This window comes from Crocuta crocuta, unplaced genomic scaffold (assembly GCF_008692635.1).
Source record: "Crocuta crocuta isolate KB4526 unplaced genomic scaffold, BGI_CrCroc_1.0 scaffold124, whole genome shotgun sequence".
NCBI lineage: Eukaryota > Metazoa > Chordata > Mammalia > Carnivora > Hyaenidae > Crocuta > Crocuta crocuta.
The window spans coordinates 2,617,306-2,639,343 of NW_027551573.1; the positions used below are offsets into that span (position 1 = coordinate 2,617,306).

Sequence of the window (22,038 nt, forward strand, 5' to 3'; positions counted from 1 at the left end):
GAGTCCCCTGCAGGAGGGTCAGGGACAGCTCAGGGGCCAGTCCGCTTGGGAGGGACAAAGAGGGACACATTTCTCTCCCTCCCTCCCTCCCTCCCAGAAGGGGGCAGGTAGCAATGCTTAGACTGAGTTAGACAATAAACTGTGTTCAGGACTCTCCCTCCAAGATGAGTGTACTTGAACGGGGGTCTAGGAGCCCCACAAAATTGCGGACAATTTTCATGCCTCGGTGCATTTTTCTGGGAAGGAGGGCATACGCTTTGCCACTGGAAGCTAAGCGCACAGGGGCAGGGATCTGGGCCTATCTTGTTCACAGATAATCTCAAGCAACTAGAACAGCACAGAGTGAGTACTCAAGAAACGCTTGTTGAATGAATAATGAAGGGGACCCAGAGCAAAGAGGGCAAAGAGCAGCTGCCGTAGAAACCTTGGCTGACAGTCATACCCCGAGTCAGGGGTGTACGGGGCAGCCCCCAGGCCCTCTCCTAGCTGAGCCACACATGGAGGTGAGCCGAGGGTGATAGACCCTCGATGACAAACCCAAAAGGTTATGATCACTGTGTATCTATTTGCAAAGCTTATATATTCATTACAAGTGTTGATTTAAAAAAAAACAAAACTCTCCTCGGGGCTCCTCTTCATGACCCCCAGCCTTGTCCACCACCTTCCCAGGAATTTCTAGCCGCCCCACAGAGAGGCTTCTGGAGATGTGTGTCCCCAGCCTGCACCCAGTGGGGCCAAAGGTTAGGAGATAAAGTCTCCAGGTCAGTTTTCCACCTTCCCTGCAGCCCCCACCCTGTCCGGGCAGGGAGAGGCTGCCGGTTACTCATTCCCTCCCATGGGGCCCCTGGGGCAGATTTTATCACCCTCTCACTTTTAGACTGAAAGTCACAGCTGCCTAACACCCCTCCCACCCATCCTCCACTCTCCACCCTGGAGCAGCTGTGGAAATTTCCCAATTCCCATCTCAGGAGGGGCCAGAACTGGTTTCCAGCAGCGCAGGGGCCGCGGGCAGAGAGAGGGGCCACAAAATTGCCGGGTGACCTTGGGCAAGTCACTTCTTCCTCCCTCCATGAAACCCAGGCCTAGGGGAGCCCCAAGGTCCCTTCTAGCCCCCCGAGTGGCTTCAAGAAGCCGCTCCTGCCCCTCTGCATCTCTCTGGGGTGAGGTGACAGTTAACAGGACCCCTACAAGGGCTTATCAGTAGAACAAGCAGAAGGGACTGTCAGAACACCTTATCCCAAAGCACAGACCCCCAGGAAAGCGGATTCTTATATGTGGATGGAAAGTCATCTGATTGGAGACGCCTTCCAGGTGGGGGACACAGTGCTGGGTCAGACACAACACCCGCCTTGGGGGACGTCAGCTTCCATGTGGGCCCCAGAGTCCTGCAGGCCTGGGACCCCGGACTCAAAATCGGATGCACCCTGACCCAAGCCCTGTGATGTGAGTCTCAGGCTCACACCCCAGGCCTCAGTGCACGTGGAAATTGACTGGGGTGTGCCTCAGCCGCCTCGGCAGCGAGATGGGAAAGCCACCTGCACTGGGTCGGTCGTGGCTCACCAGGCCAGCGTGAGCCCCCAGCAGAGAGACTGAAGGCTCCTTGCGTCTCCTGGTTCTCAGGGGGATGGAGAACAGAGGCGGTACAGGATCTCCGTGGAAGACTCCCTAGAAGCGAAAACTCCACACACAGGCCTGATGTGGTGAGGCCAGGAGGGTCTGCTGCAACCTCTGCACCTCAGAGCCTTCTGTCTTCACGGCCACAGAACCACTCAAGCATTTATTGGGCTCCTCCTGTGTACCAGGCACTGGAACTCACAACCTAGCCTGGCAGACAAATGAGCAACTGGCTAGGAGAGGGGCAGCTGCCCTGGAGAGGGTGGGGATTCTGGGGCCTGGGGTCAGTGCAAGGGAAGAGGTGGCCGGGGCCGGAGCACACCATGCCATGGGGTAAGGGGAGGAGGGAAGAAAGGGGGGAATATGAGGTGTTTCTTCAGTCACACACATTTATTGAGTGCCTACTGCATACCAGGCCCCGTGGTAGGCACCGTGGAGAACAAGACAAAGACCCTGCTCTCCTGGGAGCTCACATTCTAGAAGGGAGACAGACAGTAAGGAAACAAACAATCATTATAACACATTTAGTGGTAGGTGCTATTAAGAAAACAAAGCTTTAAAAAAAATTTTAGGAGGGGCATTTAGGCCTGAGAATGAGAAATCCGAGCCAGGCTCCAACAGTGAGAAGGAGCCTCCCATATGCAAGCAGGTATGAGTTCAGGGCTTCCAGAAGGAAGGGAGAGCATGCCAAAGGCCCTTGGATAGGAGCATAGTCGGGGCTTCAAGACAGCCAGAAGCCTGCTGTGGTTGAGCACAGGGACTGAGGAGGCGGGTCTGAGACATGCTGGGCGACACTACGCCTTGTACACCAGGGTCGGAAGCTTTATGCCCCAGTAGGTGACGGTCAGATTTCTATTTGCCAGAGATCCCTCTGGCTGTTGTACGGAGGATGGACTGGGGGAGGCAAGTTACGGTGAGGCTAGTCAGGGGCTACCGCAAGCGCCCCACGGTAATGGCCAGGCCAGCGGCTGTGGGTGGCAGGGGGTGAGGACTGTTGGGACCTGAGGGTATCGTGAAGGCCGAGCTCACAGGCCCAGTACAGGGATGCACACGGGGCAGGGGTTCGAGAGAAGGACCCTGGGGCCGGGGGGGAATGGCAGCACCATTTCTGAGCAGGGAGGCCTGGCAGTGCTGGGTGAGGGGCATGGAGTATGGGATGCCATCCACTTCGGAGAAGCTGCTAGTGAGCAAGGCAGGGCAGAAGGGGGAGGGCCGGGCAGGAACAGACAGCAGCCAGGCTTAGGAGCCCTGGGCTCACCCCTGACTGCACGTGGGCTCGGGCGTCACGCCGGAACCCCTAACCAGTGCAGACTCTGTGGCCCCAGCCTGGAGATTCTATGGGCTTGGGGGCGAGCTGGGGGTGAAGGGCTGGCATCAGTGTTTCTGGAAAGCTCCCCAGGGACCCCCAGGAGCATGCCGACCGAGATCCAGTAAGCTAAAGAGAACAATCTTCCACACACAGACTCCCGCTCCCCCCTCACCCCGTCCCCATGTCCGTGGCCGCCCGGTCCCACGAGGCTCGCCTGGAGAGGATGGGTATGATGCAACCCTGGTGTCGTGAAATAGCCGGGTAAGAGGATGCGCTGCTCGTCGGCCTGATTCACAACACCAGCTGCAGCAACGATACCAGAACTCGGCCGGCTTCCTCCTCCGGATGCGGCTCCGCGGCTTTGGGACGGCAACGAGCCCCAGGCAAGCATCCTTCCGACCGACGGCTGCCCAGGGCCAGCCCAGGGCTGTGACCAATGGAGGCAGGGTCCCTGCCCCGTGGGGGGCTCACAGACTGGACGGCAGCGGGGAAGAGGAGAGCACACTCAAACCCTGTGCAGTGCAGGGAGGGCAACGCAGCTACCAGGCACTGAGAACCTACAATCTCTCCGGTGACCAGGCCCAGGAAACTGAGATTACTCATCAGCCTTATGGACCACGTAAGTGTGGCGGCTATAGTCCTGGTCCTTCTACCAGGCAGTGTTACAGCAGCTGGACACTGAAGTGCCACGAAGCTGCTGGCAGCCAAAGCAGAAAGCTTTTTTTTTTTTAACCTATTGAGCCCACATTCATTCTACAAGTAATTGTAGATATTAATAATGTGCTAGACACAGTCTGATGAATTTGGAGGATACACACAAGTGATCAAGACATGACCACTGTCTTCAAGAGGCATATAGTTCATCAGAAGAGTCAAAGCCAGCTGTAACCATAACCCCAGGCATAACGGCATAAATCCCTGGATAAAATGCTACCCGGGTTCAGAGAAGGGACAGCTGCCTCTGGCTGGGGCCATGGGATGTACGAAATCGCACCGTTAGAACAAAAGTAAAAAGAAATGCGCCATCATTTAAGGAGGAGAGTGTCATATGTTAGCTTGGAGCTTCCTGGCAGGCAAGGCAAAAAGCACAATTATGATCAGTAGTCACTATCTGATGAAAGAGTGAGATTTCAGTTTCCCCCATCTCCCTTGTCTCATCAGGAAAAGGAATCTCCATCAACTCTCTACCCCTCCATCCAGGCTTAGCTGAGAGGATCATCAATGCAAGGTGGCCCATGCTCAGTCTGGCCACACCAACACAACTGAAGCTGTAATTGTAACACAGAGTCGGTCTTGTGTTAGATATGACCACATGTCCTTCTATTTTGCTGGTTCTGTCAACGTGCTCTCCAGAAACCCATCGTCTCTCCTGGCCCCAGTCTCTCACGTCTATAAGACCATCATTCTAACCCCTGAGCTGTAGAGGTTAGCCTTCCGTTTTTAAATACACCTTTAGCTTTTCTACCTTGACTGTGACCCTTTTTGCCTTTCCTGAAAGCAATAGGAAACATGGGTATTCTGCTCGATTTTGAATTCCATGTGTATTTCTAATCAGAATACTCTTTAACGGGCTCTCTAATGGAACCCAGGAGCTCCCACAGCTGGGATCAAAGGGTCTAGAATCACAGAGCTGCCTTCAAAAGCTCGGGTCCTCCACTAGGTCCTTCAAACCCACACAGAGAGGTAGTCAGAAGGATGTGAGCCTGGACCTGGCCGTGCACCACCTACCTCATGAGCTCAGGCCTGTCCCCATGTGCCTTCGTTTCATCATCAACTGGATAATACCTCTCAGTCAATGAGTTTTTTGATGATCAAGAGAGGGAGTGAAAGAAGCATTTCAGAGGATATTAATAGCGCTCTGCCATGTAAATGATATGTACGTAATTTTTTCTCAGTTCCTTAGCTACCAGGAAAGAAAGGGAGGAGAAACCAACCCATTCCTGACTGTTTAAGGCAGTACTTTGTGGTAAGGGCAGCCGCTCAAGTTTATTAAACAACAAGAACAGGTTGGGGCAGGGGCGCAGCGACGGGAGAAGCTGCTCGGCATTAGAAACCCAGAGAGGTGGCGATGGATGGTCTTTTGCAGTCATCAGAGCTCAGGCTTTGTTTGACAGAAGCTGCATGTAAAAAGGCAGGATGTGCTCAGAAGATCCTAGAAGCTCAGAGTGAGACAGGCTTCTCCCTCAACGGTTGCCTCTTCCCCAGATACTTGAAATAAGCTGCTGGCCATGTTAATACCCCAAGGCAGAGTCCCAAAGGATCTTCTGCCGAGGCCACCAGCACCCCAGGGGGCAGGTTGCAGGATGGCACTTGCCACTCAGGCTGCATTTGTGCTAAAGTGGGCAGTGGGGTGGATCCTAGGGGAATCTCCCCTCCAGACTGGGTCACTATGGCAGAGTGGGGGTCCTGCAGGGCATGGAGCCCCCTGGCAGGAAGTCTGAGGGGCTGCACGTGGAATGGGAATTGAATCCCTACCCCTAGGGAGTTCCACTGGCAGCACCACTGAGCACGTGCACCAGGGAGGCCGGGGCAAGCCCCAGTCAAGGCAGGTGCCTGCTGATGGTAAGCACAGGAAGACTGGGGGCAGAGGGACACTACCAGGGACTCAGTCATTCACGTGTGATTTCCTGCGAAATGCGCACCAACCCCCACCCCACACACCCAGTGATGCTCTTCAGTGGAGGCCATTTTTATTGGTTAACGAAGTCCATGCTGGACAACTGCCATTGACCTTGGGGGGTACACAGTGGGCAAGCTGACCCAGTGAGCTTGGGTATGATGCATATTTTTCCTAACTGGTTAGAATTTTTATCTTCCTATTTAGTGCATCTCAGATATTTTAGGATTTATCGAAAACCTGTGTTGAAAAGTGGGGGAGGGAAAATAATCTGGGGAGCTTTTAAAAAAAACCTCAATTACTGTCCAGGCCCCTCTGCAGGCCCAATAAGGCAGAAGCTCAGGGGGCAGGGGCATGGACAGCTGTAGTTTTAGGAGCTCCCTGGGGGATGCTCATATGTAGCCAGGGCTGAGACCGGTGGAGCCGGAGCTGTGAGCTAGAGGAAAGGTGTGTTGACTGAGGCTGTGTGCCGCCCAAAGTCTGGTGTGCTTCAATAAAGGTAATGGTGATTTAGAGTTTCTTATAAACTATCTTCCATGTTGTAAAACGTTTCTAAAAAGCTTTTTCTCCTGGATAGACATGTGGGTACATAAGCAGGCCACCAGCCCTTTGTGCTGAATTCAATGCCCCAGGCCAGCAAGTAGCCTTTAAATTTATAAGACAAGTGTGTGCCCCCAAATCAGACTACCCCCCCATCTCTCTGCCTTATGGACCATACCTACCCCAGACACCCACCCTCGGCCCCAGTCCCACATACTCACCTCTTGAATAAGGTGCTTGGCCAGGACGGGCTGAACAAACACCAGGCCGACAGCCCCTGGCAGGTCTCCACCTGGCTCCAGGGCCCCTCAACTCACCTGAGTCCTGCGTTGCCCCTGCTTCAAGTTCGTAGGAGAGATTAACAGTTGCGTGACACCACTGGACGGGGCTAAGAGAGGAGCTGCTATTCTCGGTGTGCTGGGCTAGCACGTCAGCCACACCACACCACCCCCAACCCCCCACCCCCGCCGTCTGCAGGTCTGAATCCTGGTCACTTGCACACGGCTCCCACATCCCCCAGCCATTAGAGAGCCTGCCTTGGATCTTCTTGATCTGGCTTTTCTTAGGGACTTCCTGTTTTATTATGGTGGGTCTGTGGGCACAGCTCTTAGCCCTGAGGCTTCAGGTGTGTGCTGAGTGGTTGAGAGCAGCTGTAGGAAGAGGATCTATGCCGTGGGTCTCACTCCAGTAAAATATAAACTCCTTGAGGGCAGGGACCTGGGTTCCTTTCACCACCGTGTGCCTGGGGCACGGGACAGTCGCTCCCACATTTTCCCTTTAGCAGCTACTGAATCAACAGGAATCACAAATTGAACTTGACATGACAATGTCACCTAAGAGCGAAGTTTTAGCCTACCAATTTGGATCTAACTTTGTTTCTGGAAAACAAAATGCCATCCCTGGCGTGGGGGTAATCGATCTACCCCGCACCCATATAAAAACCTGTTGTGAAGGACAGAAGCCAAATGGGAGAGGGCATGCCTAGACCCCGAGAGACCTGTGTAAACGAGGCTGGGAGCAGGGTGGCCAACATTAACTTTTACTGGGGGCCCACGCTGTGACAGGCACCAGGTAGGTCATTTCTATAAACTGCCTCCATCTTCCTAATAGGCCGGTGGAATAGGCACGGGTGTCCCTGCCTTACACCTGAGCAAACTGGTTCACAGCAGTCAGATGACTTGCCCTCAGTCATTCGATCGCCTGAAAGGTGAAGAAGGGGCTTTAGCCCAACTTTCAGTCTTGCTCCAAAGTGTGCGGTTGTCTCTGGTACACGCCGGGGCCTGAGGCCTGGTGCAGCCGCGGCCGGCTCGTTCCATTCGGGTCTCTGTGCACGGAAAGCCTTCCGTCTTGGGGCCGTTTTCCCAGTCTTCCTCGCCCTGCGCTCTCCCTGCCCCCACTGTTGCTGAGCTCTTTCCTTGCAGGACCGAGTTGCCAGGGAAGTCTGGAAATCCCTTGGCAGTTTGCGCTAATGACGGCTGCTGGCCACCAGAGGGCCATGTGGCAAACATCTGGATTTGAGGAACCCAAGTGCCCTTTGTTGTTTGGTTTAATTTTCCTGGAAATACAAGCCAGCTTATCTGTCAGGCTCATCGGCATGAAAGCTCACTCACAGACCCCCAGTGGATCCTCATTTGGGGTGACAAGTGGCCCTGTCATCTTTCCTCGCCACCCGGGTGGCACTTTACAAGGTTTAAACAGAGGGCTCTGCTGAAGAAGCTCTACCTCTGAGACCTAGAGAACAGGGCCACACACTGCCACAAGGGCCGTCTGTCCATCTGCTTCCAGTCTCCTCCACAGTTTCCCTCACCAACCACGGGCTCACTTGTGCCTGTTCAGGGAGGTGCTGCAGAATCCTGGGAGACCACTAAACCCAGCAATGGGGCGTGGGGCACTTGTATGAGGCCCCATTTCCCAGGTGATTCATCAGGAAATGGTTTCCCATAAGACCCAGGGGCCAGAACAAGCTGAGGGACCCCCATGCAAAGGGAGTGGGCTGAAACGCTCCTGTGAAGCCCCTCTGGGACACAAACCCTAAGCCACCATGCAGCTGGAGCAGAACCCCTTCAGAGCCTCTCCCCAGGACAGGGTGCCCGTGGCGGAGAGAGATGAACACCTCCTACCTCCTCAGCCGTTTGCAAATTCCCAAGCCAAATCCCACACCCAGACCCTGAAAACGCCCCTCCTGGTCAGAAACACAGGCAGACACTGTCCAAGAGAGCAGGAGACATCTGTCCTGTGACCAGGCCCAAGTCTCTCCCTTCATCTTCTNCCTCCCCTTTCCCAAGGCCAATAACTGGCTCTCAACTACCATTTAAAACACTTTCCACTAAGAGTCCGAAATACACGGTCCCGGACTTTTAGTGGTTCCCAGTTGCAGAATGCATGCCACATGCTGGGTTGATCAGCAGATGCTCTTATCATTGCCCCACACGTCCAGCCACACTCTGACCTTCCTCAGACCCCCGACCGGGGGGGACTGAGCTCTGAAGCCAGCAGGGGACGGCAAGGCTTCGGGGCCGGGATGGGAGCCCTGTACTTACACAGACCTGTGGGGCCTTCGCAGACCCAGGGACCGGGTAGGCCGTAGCCTTCCTCGCAAGGAGTGGAGAAGGGGCCTGGCTCAGTCATCCCCAAAGGCTGGGAAGAGGCACTTCTGCTGCCTTGTGAGAAGCCCCGGGCTGTGCCTCAGCTAAGAACATTCCCAGGAAAGAAGGCCCAAGAAAGGTTTCGGCTCCACTGAAGGACGGAACAAAGGGAGCACATGGCACTTTGGGAGAACATTCCAGAAATTTACTGGCTATAGACGGGGGCAGTGGTGAAAGAACCATCCTAAACAAAGTAAATGCACAAGTTACTGTCTGAGAAAGGAACATGCAGGACACACACACTGACTCCCCCTCCTGTCCCTTCTCCCCACAAACACCACACAGCGACAATGTCAGAAAAGCAAAGACAAAAGGAAATAACAGAATAAAGCAAAGAATTCTCCCCACTGTGATTCTAATAGAAGTTACTGACCAAGTGAGAAAAAGGCTGTACTCTGCCTCCCTCTTTCCTTTATCAAATACACATTTGAAATTCCTGATGGAAATTTACCCAGCAGATGACAGCAGCTGGGGTCAACCGGCGCCCACAACCTCCCACGCAGCCAGCCTGCCTGGCTCTTCGAAACTGAATTCCAGTCACTGCCCTCTCTCAGAGTGACTTCATATCTCACTGTCATTTCCGCTGCCCACAGAAGCACAAACAGTGCAACAAATCAGGGTAATCCAATTTAGCTGGAGAGCTCCTGGAGCCTTGGCCAAATGTGGAAGCCTCCAGGCAGCAAAAGCCAGCAGAGGCAAGCGCCTGGATAGGGCAGCCAAAGAGAACTGGGACATACTTATAGCCAAGAACGTATTCGTTATTTATCGAAAATTTAAACGTAACTGTATGTCCTGTATTTTTACTTACTGAATCGGGCCCAGATGAAGGGACCTCAGCTGTAGGCCATGCAGCCTTGGAGGCCACCTGAGAACCCGTCTAGGCCAGCGAGGCCGGGGCCATCGAAGGGGCTATGGTATGTCTGTTCCCCCCCCCAGAAGTCCTCTCTGGGGCCACTGGTTCCCCGCTTCCTGCTCAAACAGAAGCTACCGTCTGAGGCACTTTTACCCTCCCGGATTCTCAGCGATCCCGAGGGCAAAGGCAACAAGGAGGAGAGTGTGCCAACGCAATGCTGGGGTTCAGCCCGCCCTCCCTCTCCCCTTTTCTCTGACGCTCTGGCCTTTCTTGTTAACAGGAAATCACATTTCCACCTCCTTCCTCTCAACATGTCCCTGCATACCGCGCAGCTCTTTACTCTTCCGTCCTGGAAGGACCAGCTGTGTTTCATCTGACCCCAAGAGATACTCCTCTCCACCTTCTTTCAGACTGAATGCCATTAGTATAGGAAACAGGGAGTCTGAATCCGGCACAGGGAGCTGGGAAGAGGATGTGGGGAGGGGGCTGGCACAGGAAGCCAAAGCAAAGAATCTGTTCAAACATTTGCTGAGCAATCCATCGTGGGCTGTACACCCAGAAGGCACACAGAAGCTATTTCGACAATCAAGGTTAGGACAAAAAGTTTCCTCCTTTCTTGGGTTAGCGACTTCCAACCACCAGTATTTCCACTGAGGTGATCGTGGCAAAAAGAGGAGTAGGAAATAAAAGCCCACTTTCTTAGATGTGTGGCACAAATCTGGGAGGGTGACTTGAGCACCCTGGCTCATCCCCAGCAGCCAGCACGTGCAGGGGCTTTGTAACTGCTGAGCTGAACTTGGCCTTGCCGATTCTGGGGCTTTGTTCAGCCAGGCCCTGGACTCTAGCCAGCCACATCAGTTACCTAACGAGGCGAGGAAAGGCACAAATAAATCATTTGCGTTTAATTTTCAAAACATTCTAGTTAGTGGCTTTAGGTTTTTTTCCACCAACCTTTGCAGTTAGAAACAAGGGCAGGAAGACAGATTTACTTGCCTCCTCTCCCTGCCCTGTGAGTGGTACTAATTTACTACGAAACTGACCTAAGATGAGCTGAACGCAGGTGACTTCTGAATTTAGCCTGGAAAAATGAATGGGGGACATTCAGCCCCCCTGTAAAGCCTAATTTTTCTTAAGGGCCACATAATTCCTGTTTTAGTAAGTTGCTGATTTCTTCCTGACATTTCCAAAACACCGGTGCAAGAACCTAATTTTAGGGATATAAAGTGAACACTTTGAATAATACCATGAAAGGTACGTTTCCTCCCAATTTGCTGGACGCAGGGCCCAAACTCTGTGGCTGACTGACGCTAAGTGAGAGTCTAGTCCGTGTGGGGCTTGCCAGCACCTGGGCAGGTCTGGAGCAACCCCCAACCTAGGGTTTTATTCAGCCGTCCGGCATGCTGGAGCCGCCCCCTGGGTGGTGCGAGCTTGGCAGTGATGTGAGTTCCCTGATGAGCTGGACAAAACTTCCGGTGTCTCACGGAGAAACCAGGATTGCGGAGACCCAGTCTATGGTGGTAGGGTGCTGGCACATCCGCACGTAACTGCTAAATTTAGCACTAAAGGTTTGCCCAGGAGAGGTTACTCAGAGCAGGCAGGGGTGATAATCCAGAGTGAATAGTCCTCATTTTTTTTTTGGCAAAGTCTATAATACTGTGCATATGATGCTGCTATGCTGCTGTTAAATGTCTCTAATTAAACCAGAAGTTCTAGAGGGGCAGTTGCAGGGCCTGCCTCCTGGCCTGTGAATGGGGACTGTCTGCTCTTTGAAGAACCCGTCCAGCACACTAGCCATAAAACCAAAGGATCTGTTCTCAGAGCTCACCAGGGCCTCTCATTTCCCCCTTTGAAGTTAGGCAGCCAGAGCTGTTTTACTTAAAAACAAACGAATAAACAGATAAATGAATCAAAGGAATAGAATCCTTGAGATCAAATCTCAAGGCCTCTGAAAAGGACCTGATCAAGTCCGTACTTCCCTCTGAGTGTCTCTGAGTAGACTGTGAGCCCCTCTAAGGCAAGCACTAACAGTCAGTCTCCAAGTGCCCTTGATTTTGCTAGAAAGACTGGAATCTATCCCTAGAAGATGCAAGGTTCCCAGAGCCACTTTCTGTTTCTCTGCATAAGTGGTAAAATCACGGACCGCCATCGAGGGAAAGGATTTAGTTCCCTGAATGGGTGATCTGAGGATGACTTTTACCTGATGATCTGTCACAGGACGATTTCTGGGCACAAGCTGTAGCCATGGGGGCGCAGGAGCCTGTTCTGTGCCTCGCAGACTCAGGCACCAATCTCTCGCGTCTACACGGAGCAGGCCATGCGTCACCACAGAACCAGCCGACAGGACGGGCCCTGGGATTTGCTCCGGGAATCTGATCCTTCTGGTATGAGCCGTTATCTTATTTCTCCAACAGATGGCTGTCTCTGGGCAAGTCCTCAGTGCCAACCAGGGACTGCTTTCCGTTCAACTCTACACAGCTGCGCCCCGCCCCCTGCCATCAGGGAGGTTCCAGGTTTGCTCACTTTCCTGTCTTCTGACTTTGCGTCTCATCCCCAGGTTGAAGGGTGGGGGAGGGTGGACCCCCTCACCCCCCCACCATGCAGGGCTCACGGACAGTTCTAGTTGGTGCCAGCATGGCTGCATGATGCAACAAACGGCAAGTTCACAGGTAACTCCCGTGGTGGAAGGACAAACAAGCGGTGACTGGGGAGCAAACACACCTCTAACCTCAGCCTTCTCGCGTCTGTGGCACTGCTGTGTGTCTGCGAGGGAGATGCAGTATTTACAAGCAGAACACTAAGTCACACTTCACGCAAAGTCGCGGAGTACTTTTTGTAAAAAGCGCTGTTAAAGCACCGTGTGACTTGTTTTAAAAAATACATAGCAGCGCCTAGCAACAGGGTACAACTTGCTAAACTAAGTCCCCTGCGGGGCTCATCTTCTGAGACTTGCCTAGCGAAGCTCCACGGAGGCGACAGCTCCAGGGTGAACAGGTGGGACAGGGGGAAGGCAGCCACAGCCCCTGCCAGCCCTCGGGTCACGTCCTTGACGGATCGTGGAATCCAACTGATGAACAGCAGATGGGCCCATTATCATTTTGGGCAAGATTAATGCTTTCCCAAAAGGAGAACGTTAACAACTACTTGAACCACCACAGGCTGGCAGGGTAGCGTGTGATGAGAGGCACTTGGAGGAAAAGCACCTGTGGGACTCCGGGACCGCTAACCTCCTCCCGGGAGAGCCGGCCCTGGGACAGTCTGTAACAGCGGCGGGCTGACCGCTGCCCGGCTTCCTGCGGCCTGCCTGGCCCTCTCAGGAACACACTACGGTTCTCAGGTCCTCTCCAGTTGCGTACAGGGCTTCGGCGCTGGTGGCGGGAGAAACAGAGTCAATGATGGGGAACCACCTCTGCTCGGGGACCACACACCCTCAGTGCTGCTGCCCAATGGTGCCTGCGTTCTGGGCGCCTGCCCGGCCAGTGAGCTCCATGAGTGGGGAAGAGGGAAAGCGGGGTTGTCCAAGTAGAGGAACCGACCACCAGAAAAGGGAAGAGAGAGCCCAGACGTCCTCTGGGAGAGGGGAGTGCACGGGCCCACGCGGGTGCCTCGCTGGGGCAGCTACAGAGGGAGAAGCGCTGAGGTCTGCCCTTCCTCAAGCTCCAGCCGGGAAACCTATGGTCTCCCTTTTAACGCTATGTTTTTCTAGGGCAGTTTTCATTTCCAGTGGGATTTCAACAGAACAGCAAACTAGTTAATCCTGGAATCAGAGCAGATGATCTGGGGGATGGTCTTGGATCGCCTGGACTGCAGGGCACACCTGAGAAGAGGGGCCGCGGAGCATCGCTAGTCCACACACACAGCCTAACCTGCCCACGGCTGAGGGTGGCTTTCACCAACGAAAATGTAAACCATGTACTGTGACCCTGCCATCTGGAACACTGCATCTAAATAAAAGCAACTCCCGAAGGCTTCATTTCCTTGCTCATTTTGGGTGAAGTTTTAATCATTTAAGGTCAACTTTAACCAAATCACAAATGCCTATATAAGCCTATCGTTCTGTCCCAAGCACTAGTGACGACATTTCCTCCCACACAAATAAAAATTTAAACAAAATTTCAAAGGAAAAAAAAAAAGAAAATAAAAGAATGTGAAAAGAAATACAAATCAAAGAAATTTATTGGGTGCTGACAAAAATACATAATACAAAAAACAAAACAAAACACAACGGAAACAAAACCAGAAACCCCACCCCAGCGGGCCCACGCGCCTGAGGTACTGACAGCGTGCAGTCCCAGAAGCCCCTCAGAACACTGCACTTAATTCATGAGGACCTCCATCTGCACCAGCCTGGCGTTAGTGTCCCCAGACGTCCGGTAGGGTATCATCCCAGCAAACGTGATCAGGGCTCGGGCTTGGCTTCGCAGTTGCTGAGAGAAAGGGAAAGAAGAGAAGAAAACCAATGAGCTTTCGAGTCTGGGTACAATACTGGGAACCGTGTTCTTCCATTTTCTAAGCCCCGGTGTCAGGGGGCAGGCTTCTGGTGGGCGGATGAGAGTCTTACCCTCAACGGTCATGTCACCTGCAAGGTGCAGACTTAGCAAAGCTCGTCCACTGGGGCCCCAGTTCCAAAGCCTTTCTACTAAGCAAAAGACAGATGGGGTGGCCGGGCAAGCTGCCTCGCCTGACCAGCTTCTGACACAGCCCCGTGCCTCAGACGGCCTGCTCTCCTTCTCCGAGCCTCTTGCTCTCTCCTGGTTGGTTTCTGCCCGCCTGCCTCTGTGGGGGTCTGAGCTTCTCAGAACCCCCCACCCCCCGCCACGAAGTGGGTGCAGTCCCCTTCTGGCTCTCTTCCTCTCCTGCTTCTTCTCTTTTCCCTCCTTCCACACCTCCCATTCCTTCCTTCTGGACTAAAGCAATGGGCCCTCCATTCCTAGGTGGTAATATTTATGAGATTCCTAGACTTTTCCAGGAGGGAAAAAGATTTTAATTTGGGTAATTCCAATAACAAGAAAAAAAAAAAAAAAAAAAAGGACAGCCGTCACCCTGATCTCCAGGTGATAAATTACTATATACGGAATAAAGAAACTTAGAAGGGCAGCCTCAGGTTGTCCCATGTTGAGATATGTTGGATGCTTACAGCAGCAAGAAAGGAAAGTGGGTCTGGAGTAGAAAGGGACAGTCTACAAACCTCTTTTAGACCAGTAACAAGACTTTTAAAGATAACTCAGGGGTCACTCACTAGGCTTCTTAAGGACCATTCAAGAAGAAAACTGAAAACTACATGCTTTTTACCTGATAGATGAAATAATCTGGGAAGCATATGTCCTAACTGATGTCCAAACCAAAAGAAATTTTTACTTTATGATGAGAGTACCCATTAGATTTTCTTTAAAAGTGCACGGGCTCTCATGCCTGATTTGCAGCTCCTGTAAGTGAACTTCAGCAGTGTTCTGGCAGAGGACTCATCCCCTTAATGGGCAGCTCTGTGCTTTACGCCATGAAGCCACTTCTTGGGCAGGGGGCTTTCACACAGAAGTCTCTCTGTGACCCTGCCCATCCCTACCTTGAATAGAAAAGGAGCAGCGGGTGAGAGGCAGACAGGAGAAAGGCTTTATTCATAGTATGTAAAACCCAAGTGCCTAAAAGAGAGAGCTTAAGACACAGAGAATGTGAATTTGGCTGGTCTTCAAACCGTTCCCTTCACCTGTGGGAAAGGGCTGGCCAGGCCACAGCTGCACTCTCTGCGGGGTAGCAACCTCTCCCCCCCCGCCCCCCCCATGGCCTTGTGGGCAGCCCACAGAGCACTGGAAACATCCACCAGCTCAACACTCGTCTGCCAAGGCCCAGGCACAGTGAGCCACTGCTGGCACATGTGACGTGTATATTTTCTGCGCTCTAGGCTCTCGCCTGCACAAGGGTGGATGGCAGACCCAGCAGCTGCCTCTGGGGCACCGCGGACGGGCCTACCACTCATGGACCATTCCGGGCACTGCCACGCACGCTGCTGGAGGTGAAAATTTCCACCATCACTCATGAGACAGCAGTTCTGTCAGGACGGTGCCTGTCGGGTCACAGCTGAGAGCCCACAGACACCCTTGAAGGCAGAAGGCAGGATTTCAAACATGAAGTGGGGAAGTTAAGGGAAAGATACTTTTAACGGGGTCAAGCACCTTTGCCCTTTAGTCAAACCGACTGGACGACACATGCCGTGTGCGTCGCAGGCTTCCATCCCCCTGGAGCTGGCTTGAGCCACATAATGCCGGAGGCCCCACAGGCAGGGGAAGGGGCCCTGGCTGCGTGTCAGACGGCTTGGCTTCCGGACACAGCTCCTTCACCATCACCTGAGGGGCCTGCAAAAGCAAACTGCTTCCTGACCCTAGCCAGGCCTCCGTTCCCTCAGCTGTAAGATAGGGATAACAATCACTGCCTTAAGGTACCTCTCTGGGGTCACTGTGAGGTTCAGATGAGGGCAGAAACAAGGTCTGAATCAAATTCATGTGTTGACCAGAAGTACTTATGGTTCTGGTCAAAGTGCTGAGCTGAGACTCACCAACTAACCTTCCGATTTTAAAATGTGTATGAAATTCCTGTGGAATCACTGCAAATTCATATTCTGTTTGATTTTTTAAAAGGTGATATTTGCAGACATCACTTTTTTTTTTAATGGCACCCCCATTAACGTTCGATTTCTTTGGTGAGCCTGGCACAAGGTCTAGCCAGCTGCTGAGCAGTAAGGGAAAAGAGCATTTGGGGCCACGAACAGGGGTCTCAGGAGGTGCCAGGGACTCAGACCAGAAAGGCAGCTCTCAGCGATGGTTCTGGCCAACGCTGGGATCTTACAGAGTCACGGTCCTCGATGACTCGCTGGGGCCTGGATGCCGAGGATGGACTTGTCCCTTTGAGCCTCTTAAACTGTGTGAACAAGATGTTCATGGTGGCGAGAAGCACTTCTGAGAGGTTGTGCCTGATCTGCACAGAGAAAACACATGAAGTAAGGAGAAGGTCCCAAGCCCTGGGGCCGACAACCTGTGTGTATGTCCAGGCCCGTCACGCCCCACGGCTGCAGAGAGATAGTGGCTCTGGGGCTCGGGGGCTGGCAACTGGGTCCACAGTCACCGTTCTGCTCCTCGAGACAAACAGTTCAGAGGAGCGAAAGGAGGAAGTGTGCACGCTTCATACACCCAGTGGAACTACTTACAGGTAAAGAAGTGGGAGTCCCTCCAGAACAAGCGGATAACGCGGAAGTAAATCAGACCACACAGGATCAACCAGGGCTGTGCCCCCAAGAAAACGTCTAATCACTAACGAAACTGTGTTCTGAGTCAGGAATTTGGATAATGACCTGAGGGGGGTATGTGTACTCCCAGAAAGCCAACCTAGGGTATCTGAAGCTGGGACTCGCCTTAGAGAGCCCAGTCTGCATGGTTACTGTGCTGGGGCTCCTACTGTCATCAGCTACACTAAAACAAAAGCTTTCAGCAGAAGTGGGGAAAAATTCTGTAACGCAGGAAGAAAAAGACTCACTTCGTCACTGAAATTTCTGAAGGCAGCCACTCTCTCTTCCACACTTTCCTGATTCAGGGGCACCAGCTTCAAACGATCAATTATCTGTTTAAAACAAAGCCCCACCGGCCGCATATGATATAACCATCAGTCATCGTGTCTCCTTAAACAGATGGTCAGCATCTCACTTGTTACAAAGGGCTTTTTAATAGAAAATACTACTCCCCTCAAACACTCAAAGGCTTTGGTTCCAATTTTCTGACTAAATTCCCAGACACATTTCCGGAGGCAATTATAAAATTCAGAGATTTCAAGTTACTCTGAGAAACCTCTCCATTTTCAGACTAATGAGGAAAGGAATAGGGGAAGGGGGAGAAAAAGAGCCACACAGAAAACCCCTTTCAATTCCCAGGATCATACTTGTCTCCTTCGCTTAACAGGCACGTTGTAACATTCCTTTGTTTTAGATGAATCCCATGAAGTGTTTTGAATTTCCAAGGGCATACATTAACCTGCACTTCAAACACCCCTCTTAAAACTTACATCAAAGGCTCTGTCAATATGACCGCTGTGATACTCGTCAAAAAAGGTGATCAAGTCCAACAGAAGATAGAACGTGGAGTCCACAAATTTATTTGCACTGATTCCCTGAGCCCTATATCTGAAAGACAAAAAAGAGGGAAGGGGAGACAGGGATAATCATGAATTTCTATGCAATTCATAACTTTAGGATAGCATTCGAAAGATGTCAAAATGTCTTGAAATCTCTAGATGAGGTGAATTAAGGAGTAGAAAATAGTGCTTCTTTTCCAATGGCCAAGAAGTTGAAGGTGGATGTGATATGAATCCATCTGTAAATATTCTGCACGAAGCATGGCTCTGTAGCCCAGCCTCCACCAAGCATCCAGATCTCCAGGAAGAATGAAAGGTTCTGATGGGTCAAAAGCCCAGTGGCCACCACTGGGGAGTGTTTCCTAACTGGATTATTTGATAAGGAGTCTTCTTCTGTGCTGCCCCAGGAGAACATCTCCAACCCAGTTTTCTCTGGGTCACTTTACTAGGAGTATCTGTAAGAGGGCACAAAAGGTAATGACTGTGGCCTCAGCCCGGGAGCTCCACCAAATAAAGTCGGATAACTCAGTTATCTCACCAAAGATGGAAGGAAGGTCACTCTTAAACACTGGCCATACCACCTCTAAGAAGTCCCCCCTCCATCTATCACTCGCTTTGCTCCAGAAGGTCTTCGAGACAGCTTCTAACCGTATACAGAGGAGTACAATGTCCAGAGTTAAACTTAATGTGCAGGATTAGAATGCTGACGTATGCTTTCATACCCTTCTCTGTAGCAAAACTTTCAAAGTCTGGTAGCGCCAAGTACTGGTTGTGATGAGGGCAATAGGAACTCTCAAGCAGTGCTGGGGGGCTGGGGAGTCTCTGGGAGGCCACAAGCTGTGACTGCTAAAGCTGAGACGCAGCTGGTGGGCCCAGGCGGCCTGGCCCTGGAGCCAGCTCCCAGTCTTACCTTTCGGCGATGGAGAGCGCCATGTTCTTCAGTCTCTCCTTGTTGGACTGTGGCGCGCTGATCTGGGGGACGACGGGGCTGAGCAGTTTGTTCATCAGCTCTAGCACCTTGTCAGCATTCTGTTCAGCATTTTAAAATTAAGGAAGGAATCGATTAAATAATCAGTGAATGGGAAAAGGAAAAACAAAATAACCAACAAAGGGAACATTCTGGATCCTGATCTGGATGATGGGTACAGATATATACCTATGAAAAACTCTTCAAGCCGTACACTTAATGTTTGCACATTTTTCTACATCTTAATTAGATCTCAATCAAATCATCTTTAAACTTTAAAAAAATGAATGATACACCTTCTTTTGGCCTACTTTTCTCAGTTTATAAAAGAAAGAGCATATAGTCTTTTTTAAGCCACGCAATGATCAGCAGTCACCATATGTTCTCAGGTCAAAGTACTTATTTGAGTTCTCTCGAAGCGCCTTTCCTAACACACAGTGCTCACCAGCATGTCTGCGGCCACCAGAAGGGTAAGCACGAAGGCATTTTCTCCCAAAGCTTCACCATTGAAATGTGATGGACGCTTATTCTGCTGCCAAGGGAGACTGGAGCCCAAGGCTTGCAGGATATCCGTGCGATATGCTGCTCCTGTGCGGCCAGAGCGACCTCAGGGGCAGACAGGATTTTGTAGCATGGGAATTTCACCCTGACCATACCACTAACTGCCTCAGCACTAGCAGAAAACGCCTCACCAGGAGAGCGGTGCCACAGCATCGTCGTTAAGCTGTTTGCACATTTAATGCCAAAAGGCCGACAGCTCTATTGAGTCCAGAAGAAGGAAAAGGGCATGTTTTACCTTGGCAAGGTCATAGAGCTTTGCTGCTTCTTCAAACAGTCCTTTATTTTCTGCCACGGAAGCAACTTTGTTGATAATAGGCTTTGTGTCACTGGTAAACTTATCTATGACTCCAGGCTGACAAGACAAATTACGGAGGGGAGGAGGAGAGAGATGGGTGCACGGAAATGTTATTTTAAACACACAGAAGCAGCTGGGATCTGAAAACTACTTTAACTGAAAATGCTTGCCCTGGGCAATGCATGTATTTCACTCGCTAGACTCTGGCGTTCAGGAAGATGTAAGGTCCTATTAAACATTTGAAAGGGACCAAGGAAAATGCAGATGAAGAAGCAGACTCACGGGCAGCACAGAGGAGTCAGCAATAAGACATCTGTGCTGTCTGATTGTCCAAAATGATCTAGAGGGTAGGTGAAACAGTCAATGATTTTATATTTGCTGATGAGTAGGCACTAGGGGGAAAATCAGGGGGCTCAGAGAAAACTCCTGAAAAATTCTGGATTTGTTTTCTAAGACAGATGGCAAAAGAAATTTGGTGCTGAAAAGATATATGGCAAATGGCATCAGGATATTTTTTTCTTAAATCATCATCAACATTCAATAGCAACCAAATGGTCAGGAGAGCATGAGAGGCCTCAGGAACCACTGAAGAGCTAGGGTGGACAGAGTGACGTCGGACAGGCCATTCCGATTCTTCCTCAGCGTTGGGCCAAGTCGGGGTGACCTGCTCCTGCCACCCCGGAGGCAGCACAGGAGAGGAGTGGAGAGCATGGGCTCTGGGGTCAAGAGGACTGGGTTCAAATTCCAGCTCCCCTTCCTACTATACTAGCTGTACAATCCTGTANGCAGGAGCAGGTCACCCTGCTCACCCAGGAGCAGGAGGCAGCACAGGAGAGGAGTGGAGAGCATGGGCTCTGGGGTCAAGAGGACTGGGTTCAAATTCCAGCTCCCCTTCCTACTATACTAGCTGTACAATCCTGTAGAAAATAATTAACTGCTGTTTTCTTTTCTTCACTTGAAGAACACCTCGTTGGATCATTTTTGTGGTGATTAAATTAAAAAATACCTATAAAGCATTCAGCATAGTGCCTGGGCAATGTCACTGCTCAAGAGGCATGGCCATTGTCACCAGTACTGTCACTGTCCTTTCTTCTGAGCTGGAGAGGGTGAACACTGTGAACTTGAGACTGCTGGGTCCAAACCACCCATTTTTTACAAGTGAGGAAAGGGAGTCCCTGAGAGAGGCAGGTGGCTGTCCCAAGGCCCCTGGGGGAACGCCTGAGTGGGGTCAGGACTGGTTTCTGACCAGGGCCTCTGCCCCTATGGCTCCCACTGCACATGATGGGCCTCAGGGAATCACTAAGGCTCACAGACAGCTGCATCTCCAGGGTCAGGGTGAAGTTCTCAGCCCTCAGAAACTACCTTCTGAGGGAGGCCAAGCATATTTCTAACCTTCCTACTTGGGGAGAGTAGGTGCAGTAAACAATTACTTTTCTTGCATATTTTCTGAGCCAAGAAGGCAGAAATGCAGCCCTCTTAGCTCAAAAATCAGCAGGCATGAACAGATGAGTCTTCTGGACATAATAAAAAAGCTATGTAATTGGGGCGTCTGGCTGGCTCAGTTGGTGGAGCCTGTGACTCTCGATCTTGGGGTTGTGGGTTCGGGGCCCCATATCAGATGTAGAGATTACTAAGAACAAAAAAGCTATCTCGTTATAAATTTACATATTTTAAAGAGAAATAGAAATGTGTGTTAAAATCAAGGGCATCATTTGTGGCCTGTGATTTTCATTCTTTGTTGTTTAAACTACCATTTCATTAAGATTTGCATCTTTATTCCTTTGAATCCTAAAATCTAACTATATTCTTTTGACAATTATACATCTGACAATGCAAACTAACATATCTCTAGAGGTGCATTTAACCCACCTTTCTACTTCCATCATTCTCTAGTTTCCCAAGAATCATATCGAACTGCGGAGGCAAAAAAAAAAAGTTTACTCAATTTACTGGTTAAGGGTATACATACAATCCACAATTCCCTGGAGACAAAAGAGAGGGAGAAAACAGGAGAGGCAGGAGTTTACAGAAATCAGAAAACAGTGAGACTGAATTTTTGTGATCAGAAACCAAGAAGGCAAAGACAACTGACCCCCAGGCCGTATCTGCCATAGCCACACTGGTCTGACCACACGGCATCACGCCGGCATGGGCGTGCGCACTGCAGATCGTGGCTGGGAGAGAAGGGGGACTGACATACCTCTCGACTTTCGATCACAAGTTCACTGACGCAGCGCAGAAACATGTTTTCTCCTTGACTGTCTTTCTCGTCCCTGGAAGGGGACAAAAGCAACATGGTTTCTGGCGTGGACCTGAGGTCTCTGCGAGTTCTCAGGATGACAGAAACCAAAACCAGCTGAAGTCAGTGATCAAAAGTGAGCTTTACCTGAGGAAGTAAAAGTACTGGAGCGCCTCTCTTGGGTCTGTGGACTCAAACTTGCGGGTGTAGAGCATAAGGAGCCGCACAAAGTTCAGCCGCCGCATGCAGGGAGGGTCGCCAGGCTCGTGGCTGACTGCGCCGTAGG

At 51.3% G+C, this 22,038-nt stretch overlaps 1 protein-coding gene across 2 annotated transcripts in view; it reads right to left on the bottom strand.

Moving 5' to 3' along the window:
- Nucleotides 1–13,733: 13,733 nt before the first annotated feature.
- Nucleotides 13,734–22,038, bottom strand: part of NUP93 (nucleoporin 93) — a 103,738-nt gene continuing 95,433 nt past the window's right edge. For both annotated transcript variants that reach the window (XM_077751301.1, XM_077751302.1), the window contains 9 exons: nt 21,900–22,026; nt 21,714–21,786; nt 21,383–21,427; nt 19,454–19,570; nt 18,601–18,719; nt 17,622–17,739; nt 17,100–17,183; nt 16,416–16,544; nt 13,734–14,002 (listed from right to left, as the gene is read on the bottom strand). In XM_077751301.1, coding sequence (XP_077607427.1) covers nt 13,892–14,002; nt 16,416–16,544; nt 17,100–17,183; nt 17,622–17,739; nt 18,601–18,719; nt 19,454–19,570; nt 21,383–21,427; nt 21,714–21,786; nt 21,900–22,026 — 923 coding nt within the window. In that variant the 3' untranslated portion in view covers nt 13,734–13,891. The remainder of the gene's footprint in view (nt 14,003–16,415; nt 16,545–17,099; nt 17,184–17,621; nt 17,740–18,600; nt 18,720–19,453; nt 19,571–21,382; nt 21,428–21,713; nt 21,787–21,899; nt 22,027–22,038) is intronic.